We start from the raw sequence: 18,561 nt of genomic DNA, 5'->3' as shown, positions 1-18,561 counted from the left end.
ATTTTATATCATGATAACTGCAATAAATTGCGATATGAAATTCAGGATAATACACATATAGAGCTCACAACACGTTTTGGAGAAATTGAGTTTTAACTCAATGTTTCAATTTAATTTGGGTAATAACCTTTTTCATTCATTTTGGTTAATCAATATTTTTTCACTCATCTATTCATCTGATCACTCAATTGGGTTTTTCCCAAAATTAGTGAACATTAATTTTCAGATTTAAAAATATGAAATTATGTTTTAGATGTATATAACTGTTCTAAATATATAGGCTTGACTCATTTAATAAAATAGCTCATAATTGTGTGTCGGAAATTAGCTCCTTTGTCGGCATGCTGAAAAAGCTTCATTGGTTATTTACTCGTGCTGTTTTTATACATTTGAGTTTTTTATTTAACATGTTTAATGCATGAGTTCTGTACGCAAGTTAAATTATAGTAATTGGATTTTGAATATTTTGGGGGGGTATTTTACGCAAATACACTGCTTATCTGTAGCTCTGCACATCGCATTTGCAAACATAACTTGGGGTTGGCAATTCTGAGAAACAGGTTATTTGATGCAGATTCATCTTTAGCATCATCAGAACTATAAAAGCGAGTGAGTATTGCTTTTAGCAATATTCCAGCAATATCATGGCGGGGGACACCAGAAATGGGCTTCACACATTGTACGGTAGAGTACCCATATCAGGAATGGAACCCAGGTCTTCGGCGTCACGATTAAACCACTAGGCTACCCGACCGCCCCTCAGAACTATGATAACTAAACTTAAAAATGTGTAAGTACACTTCTGTTAGGATCATTTGTGACTTTCAGCCAATGAAAGGCTCTGATAGTAAATTGAGACAAATAAAGCAAAGAAAATCAGGGCGTTTACATTAAATAAATGAAGCACATGTAACTGTTTGGGTTACGTAAAATATTTTTGACACATAATTATACCAAATAAAATAATCTATATGATTGTACTTGATGATCCCTATGACCAATTAATAAATACATTATTGCGAGAATCCTGTGAGGCCACAGCCTCAGCAGAACACTGCTTGATAATTGTCACATTGCACTTTAGATTTATCATTTCAGTTCATAAAGTCTCAGCTTTTTCTGACTTTTCATACTGAAGGACAGTTTTAGAATTTAACACAAGCCCGCTAGCCCTGGGCTAGTACAAATTACTCTGGGCTGGTACAAATTTCCCCATTGTCTTCACAGTACAAGGGCATTTTAACTTTACCTAGGTTAGTGAAGCTTTTGAGTTTAGTTCTAACCCTGCTGATGGAGATTGTCAAAGTATTTTTTCAAATACATAAAAGAGTGCCATGACAGTGTAGCTCACCTGGACATGTAGTCAACAGTTTAAGTTGTCAACAAAGATACCTACTTAAGAAACACTGCCAGCATTAATATTAACAAATCTGCATAAAAATCAACTAATATCCTAATGATCTGAAGAAATCATGAAGACTCATCATAAGGAAAAACACACAGCAAAGTTCAGCTTCCTCAGTCTAACAATTTAAGAGAAGCCAAGGTCATCATGAGCATCTATCCACGCAATTGGGATCGATGACATGCATCAACCAAGTCAGCGAGCCTGACCAACCGATCCCGTTAGTCGCATTTTACGACAGGCATAGTCGCCGTTTACGGCAAGCATACATGGGTCGATGTGTGGATAAAGGAAGAGATTTTACGAGCGACTCAGATCATGACAAAAGTACACTAGCTGCGATTCGATTATGTCTGCAGACACAAAAGTAATTCGCAGCGGTCGATATACAAATTCAAGTGTACACTTGATTTCCGCTAAGCAATTTGTCCACAAAAACGCCATCATGACAAACGAACTACATCCGACAGAATCCAGCGTTACACAGAGAAATCAGGCATTATCACTTGCCTTCTCCTTTAATGCTTGAAATAGAATTACAAAATATCGCTAATATTAGTTAACGAAGATAGCTGCATATGTGTTTATACTTGATAAGTGCAAAGCGATTCAGACGACAAGGAATATTACTTACAGTGAAAGCAGCGCTTTTTCTGGAAATAGCCATTTTGTTTTGATCACGTGATTACAAACGGTAGTCTGCGAGCGGATATCGCGTGCATCACGAACTAGGTCAAGAGGGCTTAAACGCTACACCTCTGCACGGCTTTTCAGTTCGTCCTGTAAATGTGGTGAAGACAGTGCCAGTTCTAACTCAGTATGTGTGTTTGATTCCATGTTAATTGTCAACACGCCACATATAATGTCAATTATATAATTAACGTTCATTGACATTTAGGGTTATTTTTCACATATCTATTTGACATTTGCCGTGATTTGGCCATGCCATCAGCTCAGTCGTGGCCTTATTTCTGCTTCTTCTGTGACCTTATATCAAGTTATCTGTAATTCAACCATTTGAGTACTGACATCAGAACCCTGACAAAAGATGGCGCAATTTTATCCCTGGTTCGAGATGCACGCACTGCCAAAAATAATATTTGTTTGTTGATTAACGCCACACTCAGCAATAGTCCAGCTATATGACGGGTCTGTAAATACATTGAGTCTGGACCAGATAATCCAGTGATTGACATCATGAACATCGATCCACGCAACTTGGATACGATGACATGCATCAACCAGGTATTTAACTCTTACTGTGCTGTAACCAGTGTACCGTTTGATCAGTAGGTGAAGTATTTGTATCGGTGACCATAAGAAAATTTACAGGAAAAAACTTACAAATTTGGGTTTGGAAAAACATCACAGGAAAAAGATTTACAAACTCACATTAATGACTTTTTATATGATAGATAATGCTCTTATACACTATGTGTACTTAGCTCGCCATGGCTCGCTAGATACAATGTTTATTCATTATACAGCTAGGATATTTACCATCCTCAAACATACACGCGTGATAACCTCTCTTTACTGAACGCTTGGTCCATGTTCCTCCTCGATTATTCGGGGCGGTGGGGTAGTCTAGTGGTTAAAGCGTTCGCTCGTCACGCCGAAGACCCGTGTTCGATTCCCACATTGGTACAATGTGTGAAGCCTATTTCTGGTGTCCCCCGCCGTGATGTTACTGGAATATTGCTAAATGCGGCGTAAAACCATAATCACTCACTCGTTTCAATGAACAAACATGTATTACTAGTGTTCCTGTGCATTCCATTTTACCCGATTGCTGTCTTTGTCAATGCAGTTTGAAAGTTTGTGAAAAGGTGACATAAAAGTCTTTGCATGGTACAAAGAAAGCGACTTGAATAGAACGATTACTAATGTGGGGAGTCGTGCGCTGAGTTGTCAGTTGCTCAGTTGTCAACAGTACAACCATACAGTTTTCATTCTCAAAGTGTATATGACGAGTCTGGATGTACATTGTATGGGCGTCTGAAGGATATGCTGCTGGTTGGTAGTCGATCTGGTAAGATGCCTTCTTAATGTTTTAATATAGCCAATAATTGTAGAAACAGGCATTTGTTTCACTCTCTCAATCTGGGTAAAACGTTCTGTATTTGCTATATTTCTATCAATATTCAGAATTGTGATAGGCTATCCCCAACTCATGTCATACATAGCAACCGCCACGAATAGCTGCGAAATTGCGGAGGCGACAAAAGCGACAAAACCTACTGCATCATCTTATCAAATGTCTGCTAAACTCCGAGTATATCGTACTGTTCCGGTTATATACACAGTAAAAAAAGTGTTGCACCCCCACATTAATACGTTTGATACATCACAACATTTAAAACGCCCCACTCTGGTTTTAATGGTAGGTATTCCTTGGGGATCTGATGTTAAATGTGTAATGTTTTCGGAGGGAAGATGATCACCAAAACGTAGCAATCAGCACGTGAATTGCATGGTGCATGACATTTGCAGATTGCAGTATCTTCTTAAGCTCAACATCGCCTATAAAAGATGTTCTCTGACAGCCCAGTTTATTGTAACCCACAATGCCGGGTAGAAGCAGTCAAGTGGCAGATTATTGGCCTTCATGGAGCAGGTCTTTCGTTCAAGGAGATTGGCAGAAGAACCGGACATCACTACTCAACAATAAGCCGTTTGGTCAGAAAACACGCACAAACTAATGATGTAAGGAATCGCAGACCCTCTGGCAGACCACGTAAGACCACAGTTAGAGATGACAGAGCGTTGTTGAGGGTGGTAAGGCGTCATCCATTTGCTACAAGCACAACCTTGAAACGTCTTTGGCTTCCTCGTCAACAGTTCAGTACCCAGACCGTGAGAAATCGTCTTAAGCTGCAGGGTTGAAGTCCAGAAGGGTTATCAAGCGACCTAAACTCACAGACAACCACAAACGACTACGTCTAGCCTGGTGTAGACTGAGACAGAACTGGAACTTGAGGTCCTGGAGAAGAGTCCACTGGTCGGACGAAAGCAGGTTCCTTCTGCATGTTGTGGATGGCAGAGTGAGAGTATGGAGGCGTCCTGGAACAGCTTATACTGCAAGAAACATCATGCCAACTGTACCATATGGAGGTGGATCTGTTATGGTCTGGGGATGCTTCTCATTTGATTGTAAGCTTGATTTAGTGACCATACGAGGCAACTTGACAGGGGAGCGCTACATCCAAGAGGTGCTGAATCCAGTTGTGGTGCCCCATTTTGACAATCATCCACTGGCCACCAGACCGATATTCATGGATGACAATGCCAGACCACATCGTTCACGAGCTGTGACCCAGGTTATCCACAACAATGCTCTGACGCAGATTCCATGGCCAGCAATGAGTTCAGATCTGAATCCTCTGGAACATGTATGGGACATTTTGGGACGCCTGATTTATCGTCGGGACCCTCCTCCACAGAACTTGCGTGAATTGGAAGCCGCATTACACGAGGAGTGGCAGCAGCTGCCCATGGAGCGATTCCAACGTCTGGTGAGGAGTATGAGACGAAGACTTCAAGCTGTGATCCAAGTGCTTGGTGGAAGTTCTCGATATTGACTTACTGTGTTCGTCAAATCTCCATATGACATTCTTACCCTATTGGATGAATTTGGTCACTAAAAATTATTGAGATGTCACCATACTTAATGCGTCTTCGTTGTTCGTTCATTTTTCGTAAAAGTTCAGCATGAGATTATTACATGCCATAAGGTCATGGAATACCCCATTTAAGTTCATTGTATAGACAATACACTGGTTTGTTGGTATACACGAAATCCTGGTTATAATATTAATTCGGTTATCTTTACACCCTTTCAAAACACCCCTCCATGAAAAAGTATAGGGGGTGCAACACTTTTTTTACTGTGTATATTATAAGCATGTGTTTATCTATCACTATGTAAGCACAACTCGAATATTTACAGCCCGTTGTATGACAGAAGTACTGCTGTGCAGCTCTAGGCAACCAACAAAACACCTACATTTTCTATGCCAGTTGTTTGAGTGGTGTGTGCTACCGTTACAGCAGAAAAATATTGCTGATTTTCAGTGATCTATTCATATAATTGTCACCACTGTTTTGTCTTTTACGCCAAATGGAATCTCTTACGGCGGATGAATGATATTTTCGAATGAAATTTACAGGTGTCATATCGAAACTGAAAACGCAAAAGACTTGTCCCCTAATTCAACATCGACACTATTTTATTCGTTCATTCAGATGTCAAATTATCATAAATCGTTAATATTTGAGTAGGCAGCCCATTATGAAGTTACTCGTGGATAATTAACGTTAATTATTTCGCTATTTGCACTTAAAAGGTAGTTCGTCGTCAATAGAATGCTCACAAAATCCACGCGTAACACGTGGAACCTTAGAAGGAAAACGCCTTTGTATCATGATGCAATGACACGTGAGATGACGTCATCTTCTTGGTCAGGGAAGCGTCCAAATCTAAAGAATACTGACATCCCTAAAACTGTTATAAACTCTCTCAAGTTTTCAACCTAACATATTCTCCCATCTGTTCCTCGAACATTTTAAAGAACCTCAACTAATGTCCTTCCTTGCTGATACCATTAAATGAAACTGCCCACCGACCAAGGTTGGAAAACAGTTATTTATTGCAAATATCAGCATTCGTAATTATATCAAAGTCGAATAAGCTTTTGTAAGTAATATAATTTAATTTCATTAGAGTCTAAGACTGCAGAATAATATACATATTAATTGATGCATTGATGCTAGGTTTGTATGAACGAAATACGTTGAAGTGTTCATTACAGGTCGTGTTATTAATAAATAACACCATGTCCAGCAAAATGACGGCGGTCTGTAAATAATCGAGACAATCCAGTGATTGACATCATGAGCATCCATCCACGCAATTGGGATACGGTGACATGGATCAACCAAGTCAGCGAGTCTGACCACCCGATTCCGTTGGTTGCCTCTTACGACAAGGATAGTCGTTTTTTACAACAAACAAGGGTTGCTGGTTCATTTCAGTTGTCAGATAGTAAAAGCTCGAGTTTCAACCTATTGTACTATAAGTTTACTTATGAACTCTTTGATTATCACCACTTGAACACATATCCTTGTACCCACGTTCTTAAAAATAAATAGTGAATAAAGCTTTGTATGTAAATCAACATACAATGCGAACATGTCCAGCTATGTATTACATCAGATCATGAAAAGCGACAATTACCAGTATACATTCAGTGTGGAAAACATCTAGTTACCTAACACACTACTTAAGATAGGTGTCCAGATACTTACATTCTCCTTTCGTAGTTCTGCAAACTGTCTCCTCGGGCACCAACTGTGATCATTTATATTTGTTTGTACAATATGTCATAAGCAATATTTACATAAATAAACCAATCAGAATACGCACAGGTAAATGCATTTTAGTGCATTGAAGTGTTATGCTGCACCAACCAATCAGTTTGAACACAGCATACTTCCTGGTAAAAGTATACGGTGCAGCAATTCGCTGTGGACTTGTTTGTGTCGCTTCTTTTCAAAGCTGCATGAACTAAACTCACTCACATCCTGGTCCATTCGTGTACTTGTGACAATGCCGCCACAGCTATCATGTGGCTCTTGAATCAATTTATTGAAACAGTGTAGTGTCCTACGTCGCCAGATGTTAATTTCAAACTTCTTCATTTGCTTGAATCGTCACGATTTGGTTGAAATATTGCCGATATGACTTTCAATATTAACCAACTCACTCATTTGCTTGAAAATAATTAGTCTCTATGAATATTTAGCAAAGGTGTAATTCAATATTTGTATTTATACCGTCAGTACTTTCAATCCTCATTAATAAATCCGTCAATTCTGTAAATTGAAACAAACGTTAGAAATTACAGCCTCTAAAAATAGGTTGTTTGTTTATAAGGGAAAGGAGTTCGACACATTAATTTTATAAACATTTGTAATGTCTGTGGTCAATTTGCTAAAACTGAAAGAAACTCTACAAATATTCAGTTACCCAAATATGTGAGATGCTGGATTTCCTGATTGACAATATCCTTGACATATTTGGGGATGTACGTTTAGACAAGTGATGCTATCCCCCAGAGGTACAAACTGTGTCCCTCTCCTGTCTGACATGTTTCTCTTTGCACACAAATCGTACATGTGGCTACATCAGTGAAATCAAAGAACGAACATGTTGCCAAATTCAGCCTCAATTTCAGATGTTCACATTGTCTCATTTGTTTCAATAATGTCACGATAAATGAGTATTTTCACCAGAGTTGAAAATCAAAGAAAAGAAAAGAAACCATAATCAGTTTCTTGTCTGTTGCTATTCATAGAAATGCAAAATGATGAAAACCTCTGTACCAAGCTGAATGACAAGCTGTAGGATTTCGATTTTCCCGTCGTGAATTCCCCCTTGTCGAGCTATGTACCATCAGCTTCAGCTTATGGAGTCTACATTTCTCAGCTGCTTTGATACTAAAGAGTATGAACTTTTCATTTAAATTTCAAGGCTTGCCCGTAAATGTTTCCTAACCAAACATTTGGTGTAGTTATTCCAAATTTTGGTGGTAGACCTTCAGAGGATTTTACAAAGTATGACGTGTGTGTACTAGCCTCACATTTCCCTGGTCGATGGATCAGAGTGATCTCGGATTTTCATGCTCTTCTGCCTAGGGAGTAAACAGCCAAAGCTGCCTTGTCGGGCGGTTGAAAGTTAATACATTCTCATCCTACCGGGTACACATTTCTACTGATAGATGAACAGGGGCATATTGCGAGTAAAGTCACTTACATTAGGTGACCCCATATGTGCGCTTCTGTGTGAGGCAGGAAGGAAGCACTAGAAACTCTCAGGAGTCGCTAGCATTTACTGTTTTGGATCGGGTGGTCAAGTTTGGTGATTTCAATGATAGCTTTGCGTGGTACCCTGTCGACGTGGATCAATGATCATGATACCGATCACTCGATTGTCTGATCCAAACTCAATTTTTTGCAGGACACCGCCGTAATGTAGGAGTTATTCCTGGGTACCGCAAAGGGCAATAAAAGAACACCTTTCTATATATACTCTTCAAAAGCAGAAACTTGACACTGACTTTCAAAATGTAATATAATGCGATTGTTTCAAAATAGGACACAGAAACCATAATTGAAACACTGTTTGAAGATCAATGTACACAATGATCAAAACATTAATCGTGTCACCTAGTCAGACACACGTACACGATACAGTTAATGTCACAGGGGTACAGAAAATGTCAGTATCGGTTGTGCCCACCACGTGCATCAATCACCGCTTGACACCGACGACCAATAGATGCAATCAAGTTGTCAATAACACGCTGTTGGATGTGCTGCCATTCATGCTGAAGTGCATCAAGAAGCGCCGGAAGTGTTTGGGGCGGTGGATTCCTTCTGCGAACGCGTCGATCCAACTCGTCCCACAGATGCTCAATCGGGGACAAATCTGGTGACCGGGCTGACCCAGGTAAAGTCTGGATGTTGTTGGGCTGTAAGAAGTCCTGACAAACACATGCAATATGCGATCGAGCGTTGTCCTGCTGGAACTGTCCGCCATGAACGTTGATGTGAGGAAGAACGTAAGGTTGTAGGATCAAGTCTCTGTAACGCACACCTGTCAATGCACCTGCCACATGCACGAGAGGTGTCCTACTACCGTGATGAATTCCGGCCCATACCATGACACTCCCGCCGCCAATTGGGCCAACCTGCTGCACACAGTTAGGGGCGTAACGTTCAGCCCGACGTCTGTAGACACGTGCGCGTCCATCAGCACGTGTGTGTAGGAAACGGGACTGGTCAGTAAACAGTACATTTCTCCACCGTGCACGTGCCCATCTAACCCTCTGTTGGCATCAAAGCAGACGGTCCGCCAGATGACGTGGGGTCAATACATGACGTCGAACAGGTCTTCAATGCAAAAAGTCCAGCCTCCCTCAGTCTGTTGCGTACCGTTTAATCTGATATCCTGCGTACCCCAGGGATCTGTGTGGTTGTAGACGTGGCTGTGGTAGTGCGGTCTCGGAGGTGTCACAGCCGGATGTATCGATCTTGTGCTTGGGTTGTCACCCTTGGTCTTCCTGACCTTGGTCTGTCGTCAACTGTGGATGTTTACAAGACTGATTTTTAATTGCCCGAAGTCAAGAATGAGAGTCTGAAAATATGACAAATTGCTTATGTCTGGATTGTTTACTTTGTATATTTGTACACAAATGCTGTTAATATGGCCTTGGATTCGGCCGTAAAAATGGTACAGTTATCTGGTAGTCTTGAAGATATAGTCCTGGACCCCAGTGATGGTGGCGTTGGCTGCTACTTCACCATCCTTGGATCCATCTGTAAATATAGATTTGTCAATATCATATTTGTTCCTTAATTTATTATATTTTTGTTGATAAATAAGTTTATTTGTGCCGAATCTCTTCAATTTAGTTAATGTTGGATCCGGGGCGGTCGGGTAGCCTAGTGGTTAAAGCGTTCGCTCGTGGCGCCGAAGGCCCGGGTTCGATTCCCGACATGGGTACAATGTGTGAAGCCCATTTCTGGTGTCCCCCGCCGTGATATTGCTTGAATATTTCTAAAAGCAGCGTAAAACCAGACTCACTCACTCACTAATGTTAGATCCACCTCTGACTATCCTGATCTCCTCCCCATTCGGTAATTTGAAACTACTTTGAATAAATGTAGTGCCTTCAGACATTTAGTCTTAATTTATGTGCGGTAGAAAGGTCAAGAGATGGCAAAAAATAATACCGAAGAAATTTGTCTCTTTTACAACTTTGATAGAGTTCCATCTAAAACTAAATCAGGGTATTTTGATAGCTTGTATTTTTTACAAAAAATGAACGCAGTTGGGTTTAGTTGAGGAAAACTTAAACACCATTTTCAAGAGACCATTTAAGAATATTATATAAATATAATTGCAGTTGCCTTTCAATAGTATGCATTTTTTTACCATGACAACAAATGTTAAAATCATCCACAAAATTGATCCGTCAATTAAATCATGACACCCTGATCCTGATTATAATGATCAGACAGGGTTGAACCCACGCGGATCTGAAATTGCCTGTCAGTTAAGAACTTGGATATGAATTGAGGCAAACAGCCTCTCAATCTGAAATCTTGTATATCTTTCAAAAGGCCATGTTTCTATGTAGTGTCGTGGGCATTTTCTAGATCGAAAAAGATGGACACCACATGCTGTTTATTTATTGTGGCATTTTAACAAATGATTCTGAACGGACTAAATGATCACTTGTACTACTGGGTTTACGGAAACCACATTGAATATTTGTACAAAACAAATCAATCATTTCCCATGCCTTCCTAGCTTGTTTGCTGTAAGTGTGAGACGATGGTTTACGGATGTGTTGATTTGCAGAGGACCTAGGTATACATTCATCAGCTATTTTGTTTAGTTGATCAGAAAATAATTTTAGAGGGTCAGTTGCGTCAAGAAACAGATCAGGTTTTAATTTGTCCTATGTAAGTATTTCAAACAAATGTCGTTAATGCATGTCATTGGTCCCAATTGCGTGGATCGATGCTCATGATGTCAATCACTGGATTGTCTGGTCCAGACTCGATTATTTACAGACCGCCGTAATATAGCTGGAATATTGCTGAGTGCGGCGTAAAACAACAAACAAACAAATGTCATTTGGCCCCAGTAAAGTCCCATCTTGTTGAAGAAGGAACATATAAAGGGGTGAAGGGTTTTATAATCGTTGGGAAATGGTAACTTCCACAGAGGTCTTCGTCGACGTACCATTCAAATTCGTTTGATAAATCTGAATCTGTAACTGATAAATCAATAACAGAGTTAATAGCTGTTCCTGGCTTCAATTGTACTCTCAGCTTTAAGAATAGCTAAAATGCAAAATTACACTCGACCATTCTACGCCTAAGGGTAATATTCTAAAGTAAAACTCTCAGCAAGGAATCTTTTAAGGCAACTGCAGATGAATCCTAAACTTTTCGTAGATTTTTATAATACGGCTTATTGTTTCGCATACTTGTCCTGAGAGCTAACAATTGACAGTTGGCTTGTTAAAATAGTTAATCTGAATTGTCGTGTGACCTTGTATCCCAACGAAATGAATCGTTTCCCCTCTATTTAAACACAGGTCTGTCTGATTCCCGACTCAAATATGTGCCGGAATAGAGCTGGTTTAGCTGGCGAATTTCTAACTATGTCATAAAACAACATTCACTCAGTGTATCTCTTGTAATATGTGACAACATTTTGTTCCATATTTGCATCTTAATGCGTACAAGTGTGGCCCAACAGGATGTTACAGAAAACGTAAACCTATTATAAACATCATCACAGAACATGTCCATATTACTGATAAAACACACTTATGCATGTGGATAATTAAATGCTTGTTTTAAATTTGGTGTGATGCTATTATCAACTGACATTATTGATGGCTCTATCCAAGAGTTTAAAGTGTCGTCAAATTATTGTCACGTAATCCTATCATAATCGATGTAACTATCATCAACCAGCGTTTTTAAGTCAACTCTTTGCTGAATATTTTTTAATATTGGTTATTATTGTGCACAACCACCAGTAGCTAAAGTGAGGACGTAAATCCTGCTGGTGTATCTTGCAGGAAGTCCCCATGATCCCCAGCGAGGTGGCCTAGCTTTGGTTACTGGTGGCCTATAGCCCGTGTTTTAAAACTGTAAACATGATATTGTTATGCTCAAATATGTTTCACAAATTGTTTTTAAAAATAACTAAAACTGAGTATGGTTTGAAGACTTGTTCATGCTTATATATTACAAATATAGTTTCCTGGAAATCTATGAAATATATCTTTTGACCTTGATATATCTGAAGTCTAATTTCAATTCATTTGAGCTCATGAACAATGTTTGGTTTATTTTAAATGATTTTATAGGCTCTGTGCCAAAGCATGTATTGATGTTAGGCTGTCCTTTCTTGTATTCATCGACTATAAATACTGATATCTTTGTCACTTAAGAAGTGAGTTTCACGCACTCTTTGTAAACACTGTCATTATTTTGTTATGAACGAGGTCCTATTCTTCACGTGCTGCACAATGCTACATGTCTGCTTCTATAAATAAACATTATAACCATGATATGCGTTGTCTGGAAATATTACATTCATTTGTAGGTGTGGTGATTTCCTTTGGAATTCTTTTCTACAGTGGTTGATTGTAGAAGAGTCATGTGTAAACTTCTTCCTCATTGATAACATCTTCGAAAAGGGGAAGACATTTAGATGTAGGCATCCCCATGGGCAACAAATGTGCTCCCCTTCTTGCGGATCTGTTTCTTTATGCATATGAATCGGAAGTTCTGTTCGGATTGGCAAAGTCAAAACAAGCTAATTTAACCAAGAAGTTTAACTTAAGCTTCAGGTACATCGATGATCTGATATCTTTCAATAACACTCAAATAGCCAATTCCCTTCCACTGATTTACCCACCTGAACTAGACATGAAGGAGACCCGTGAGACCGCTTCATCTGTTTCATATTTAGATCTGTGCATTAAGAATCAGAGTGAAAAAAAACCCTCCACTTGACTGTATGACAAGAGGAATGACTTCAACTTTCCCTTCATGTCGAGCAATATTCCAGCACCTCCAGCCTTTGGTGTTTACATGTCACAACACAATCGAGCATGCTCTTTTTCCCACTTTTTCGACTCTTGCTCATAAGTTTTTTTGTTTCAGGTGAACAATTGACTTGATTTTGCATGTGTTTGTGACGGGTGCCACCGGTGGGGCAGGGTACGTTCACCTTTTCGCGAACACCTGCCATCATTACTACTTGATAGTGATTCATAAACACATGCTCATGATATAGTCGGAATTTTACAATCGACCTGCTTTATGCAGGTATTTCTTCAATTCAATTTCTTTATTCAGTATAAGTCGCTATATAAGTGCAATAATCTTGGACGCGACGTTAAACCCAATTTCACCTCACCTTATTCAGTATAAAGGCCACAGGCCCTTGTACAAATGAATATTGACATAAAGAATATACATATTGGTGCAACATTAAACAAGTATTATATGGGATGAACGTAATAAAATAGCTTGTTTAATATATTTACAGCATTGAAGTAAATCAGTTAGTTTGCCTGAGCTTATATGCTTAAAAAACTGAGATTTACAATATATATTTTGAATGTGTTTCTGTCTGATATCATCATATAATGGACATGATAGCATAAAATGTAATTCAGTTTCAATGATGTTCTTACAAAAAGGGCTAAATCTAAAATTAAAATCAATATTACTTTTTCTTCCAATATTCACCATGATATTTAATTCTCCAATTCTTAATAATGATAACATTCTTCTTAGTTCTTTACAAGTGATTTTTAAAATATACGGTTCAATAACAAATGCTGTTTTGAGTGACGAGTAAAATTCTAAATGTTTATAATCATTAACTTGTGAATGCCAGGTTTGTATATAACAATCTTTAACTCTTTGTGAAAACTCACATATAAATAAATCAGTGTGACCAACAGATTGATTTTCCCATACAAAACCAAAACCATATACGAGGGCCATTCAATATATAACCAGCCTAAGCTATTTATCAGATCTTAACGGTTGCATGCTTGTCACGTGCTGTGCACCAATGTATGTCACGTGCATAGACAAAGTTTCACTGTGGAAATTTGTATTTGAAGTCACACACGTGATCTATAAAGATGGCAAGGGTAGATTCTGCCAAATTTCGTCAAAGGTTGAATACAGGGCTGTTATAAGGTACCTCTACTTAAAGGGGAAACCGGGAAAGGAGATACATGATGAATTGTCAGATGTTTATGGTGACAGTGCACCTTCGTATGCACAGGTCAAATTCTGGGTTGCAGAATTTAACAGGGGTCGGGTGAACCTGGAAGATGAGCCACACCCTGGCAGGCCTGTAGAGGTGACCAATGACCAAACCAGTGAAGCTGTGAGACAACTGGTTGTCAAAGACAGGCGAGTGAAGGTGTCAGAAATGGCCAAGGCCTTGGACATTTCAGAGGGAAGTGTCCATACCATTTTGCATGATCGTCTGGGTATGAGGAAGCTGTCTGCCCGATGGGTCCCGAAATGTCTGAGTGATGATCAGAAGGCTGTACGTGCGTCAATGTGTCAGGCACTTTTGACGCAATGCAATCGGGATGCAGACAACTTTATGGAGAGAAAAGTTACTGGTGATGAAACCTGGGTACACCACTATGACCCAGAAACCAAAGAACAGAGTATGCAGTGGACTGGCTTTGCTTCACCCCGTCCCAAAAAGTATAAGACTCAACCATCGGCTGGCAAAGTCATGGCAACCATCTTTTGGGATACCAAAGGGGTCTTGCTCATTGACTACTTGCCACGTGGCCAGACTATTACTGGAGAGTACTACTCCGATCTCCTGGACCGTTTGCGGACTGCTATTCTTGCCAAACGTCGTGGTAAGATCACAAAAGGTGTGCTGCTCCAACATGATAATGCCAGAGTGCACACCTGTCGACTTGCGGTTGCCGCAGTGAAGCGGAACGGGTTCAAAGTATTGCCTCATCCACCTTACTCACCAGACCTGGCACCAAGCGACTATTTTCTGTTCCCAAACTTGAAGAAAGAACTGCGTGGACGTCATTTCCGGTCCGATGATGAACTCACGACAGCAGTGGAGGGGTGGTTATACGAACAACCCCATGGTTTCTATCACAACGGGCTTTTAGCTCTCACACATCGCTGGACAAAGTGCATAGACCCCAATGGTGATGATATGGAAAAAGAAGAAGGGAGGAGCAGTATCAAATAGGTTAAGCTGGTTATATATTGAATGGCCCTCGTAAATACAAAATATTCTTAATGTTAGTAGCCCGTGTAACTCTTCCTACTTGATCTAATCTATATAGCATGTCTTAACATTGTCTAGGATATTTTTCATTTGACATAGTGGTTAGTTTACACCAATATTTCAAACAATGTACATAAGTCTCCCAATACAATTGATAGCGTCCACATTCACCCAAAATAACAACATTTGTACAAGATTTCCGACACCAACTGAATATTTACAAAATTTAGTTTGTATGGCTTCTAAAACATTCCAATTGTGGGTTCCCCCGATTTCTGAACAGTATAATAATATTGGTTTTATTTGTGTTTCAAACATTTGAAACAATATTGGTAAAGGAAGGGAGTTAAGTTTAATGTGTAATTGCTTAATGGGAATAAGAGCTTTATTAGCTTTCTGGAGTAAAGTTTGCACACATTTTGACCATGATAATCGGTTTGAAAATACAACACCTAAATAACTATAATATGTTCCTATCTTTATATGTACATCATCATAAAACCATTTTTCAGCATTTTTAATTTTTCCACCATTTCGGAAAACTAATATTTCAGTTTTATTAAAGTTAACTTTCAAACTCCATTTTTTACAAAAAGAAGATAAAATATATTAATTTATTATATTAAATATCACATATCATATTCAACATCTTTTCATTAATACAATTTGAAAATCAACATATATACAATAAAATCTACCTCTTGATTTAGACAAGTATTTTTTGATTAGGCACTGTAGAGTAATATAATACACTTTGACCACTGTGGAGGAATTGTCCCTTTCGTAAATATGAAATTGAACAAAATCTTAAGGTAAGGTTACAAAATACTCCCACCGCATTTGTAGACCTCAGGGGGAATGCCACCAGGGCCAGGTGCTTTATTATTTTTTAAAGATGAAAAAGCAAAGACGATCTCCTCTTCAGTTATGGGCTGGTTAACATGTCATTTATACCCTCGTCAATCTCCAAATTATCTATATCATCAATATAACTACTGACAAAAGACATGAATTCTGTATCTGTAACATTGTCTTGAATATTGAGCACCTGAGTAAAGTTAACCGTTAACGTTCCATTACATGAACGAAAAGTCTCTTCTTTTACCGTTACAATCCACGGCCAGGCCGAGATCCTAGCTGTAAGCGCCACGTGCGGGTCCGCCCCAACCATGACCTCCACGTGAACGAAACTCGGAAAGGCCGCGCCCGCGACCTGCGCTGAATACCATTCTATTAATCTCAACTGGCCTTTCATTTTCAAGGTCATATGTAAGAACCTTTCCCTTTTCATAAATCAGTATATCAAATCTAAGCTTACATTTCTCGCCAAGTGCCTTTGAATCACCCATTATTGTTTTTAACATTTTGTGCATATTTCTAACGTTTAATGAATAGTCTTCCGAAATACTGTATGAAGTACCTTTGAGTCGTTTAGCATTTCTAAGGATAGACTCTTTCGTACCATAGTCTCTAAATTGGACAATGAGAGATTTACTGTTATTCAATCTATGACAACGTTCAATTGCCATATCTGAATCATCCATTTCCAGATTGTCCTTAATGATTTTACGAACTATATTTCTATTGGATATGGAAAGGGTTTTGTCGCTTTATTCAATTACTTATGTTGGAATGAAATCTGTTCCCCAGAAAATGAGATGGTAGGTCCATTTCTAGCTGTAAATGGAAGCTGTACATAGAAGGTATACTGTTAAATGTAGATTTATCTAATCTCAAATAAAGCGACAAAACCATTTCCCTTATCATACTCATAAGACATATCTACTAAAAGAAGAGTCCACTGTACGAATCTGACCATATCATAAGTGAATATATTTTGAATATCTACCAAATAGTGATGGCACCAGGCGACCGCAAAGTTGAGTTTGGCCTATGCAACCGGTGGCACCCGTCACAAACACATGTACAGACAAGACAGGACACAGGTACAAGCCAAAAAAAGAAATCAGACATAATTTTTGTCACTGATGCGTCAAACTTGGAAACGTTCTCCGCATGTCCACCATAAATCCTCCTGAAAGCTTCGCTAAGGCCTTGAATGTTGTATTCTTGATTAATCAACTTTCGAGCAAGAGTCGAAAGTGTGGGGAAAAGAGCATGCTCGATTGTGTTGTGAAATGTAAACACCAAAGGCTGGGGGGGGGGGGGGGGGGGGGGGGGACACAATTGGTGGCCACAGGGATGCCTATTTGTTGCCTGACTGTCCTATGCCAAAATTTCTTATATCAACGATGAAGTCCAGCAGATAAATATATTGTTTTCTCTATAAACGTAAGGTGACATTTGCTTTCATTTTTTTGACATATTGTCCTGAACCTTTAATGATAGAAGTGTAACGGTATGTATGGATGGTCACCACGTTCAGAAACAAATGATCCCAGGATCAACGCTTTTTCTTAAGTTTGCCATGCGAGATTGTCGTGTACAAACTTGGAAAATCAAATGTTTTGACAGTATTTAACTTGGTTCTTTTTCTGAGATTGCAAAAACTTCAAGCACATTCTTTAAGTTTTAGAGAATCCACATGATATTCATTCCACTGGTCACAAATACTTTATGTTTATGATTGTATTAAGCATTAGGGTTCAATCTTTGAGATAGCGATTTGGTGGTACATTTGCTGGACCCAGCAATATATCTCTCTTCCTCAGATTAACATACGCCCTTGATACTTTCTATATTCCAAGCGGAGCATATAATTATTGGTGAAAATACATCATGTATTATTTTAACGTCATCGTATGGCAGGAGTACTGCTGTGCGGCGTTAGGATACGAACAAACATGAACCTTTTTATGCTTTCCAGGATAACAGAACATGCTGACGCTTTTTGCAAACACCTGTTTTCAAAGATGCATTCATATAATTTGTATCACTATTTTGTATTTTAGGCCAGCGGAAACTGTTTCGGGTATAAATAAGACTGAATAAACTCTGACGTTGACGTTTTAATATTTTCTAATTGTTATATTTTGTAAGGATTCTTGATATGTAATTGCAAAGTCAATGTTTAGATTCTGTGAAATGTAATTGAAATGTTTAGTTACATTTCTAAGTTGATACAGTCGAAATTCGTTTTGTCGAACTCGTGGGGACCTGGAAAAAAGTTCGAGCTATCCGGGGTTCGAGAAATCAGGAAAACGTAAAGCTTAATTGGGATACTTGGGACTCCCAATTCGACACGTCCATGTTCAACACAACGAGGTTTGATGTATGTCTAGGTGTATTTTAGTACTTGGGGGTG

The 18,561-nt window shown here is 39.0% G+C and overlaps 2 protein-coding genes across 2 annotated transcripts in view; one reads left to right on the top strand and one right to left on the bottom strand.

Annotated features, from left to right (window-relative positions):
• Positions 1-6,756, bottom strand: part of LOC125377692 — a 55,056-nt gene extending 48,300 nt beyond the window's left edge. Inside the window, exon 1 of the mRNA XM_048391631.1 lies at positions 6,713-6,756. Within this exon, the coding sequence (XP_048247588.1) occupies positions 6,713-6,714 (2 nt within the window). The 5' untranslated portion in view covers positions 6,715-6,756. The remainder of the gene's footprint in view (positions 1-6,712) is intronic.
• A 7,328-nt stretch (positions 6,757-14,084) lies between these two features.
• On the top strand, positions 14,085-15,257 carry LOC125377691 (histone-lysine N-methyltransferase SETMAR-like). Its single transcript, XM_048391630.1, has one exon. It carries the CDS (start codon positions 14,085-14,087, stop codon positions 15,255-15,257), a length of 1,173 nt encoding a protein of 390 aa, XP_048247587.1.
• The last annotated feature ends 3,304 nt before the right edge of the window (positions 15,258-18,561 follow it).

This window comes from Haliotis rufescens, unplaced genomic scaffold (genome assembly GCF_023055435.1).
Source record: "Haliotis rufescens isolate VD_foot unplaced genomic scaffold, xgHalRufe1.0.p SCAF_93, whole genome shotgun sequence".
Taxonomy (NCBI): Eukaryota; Metazoa; Mollusca; class Gastropoda; order Lepetellida; family Haliotidae; genus Haliotis; species Haliotis rufescens.
Note: the sequence above shows the minus strand (reverse complement) of the source record. Positions and strands in the feature narration are given on the sequence as shown.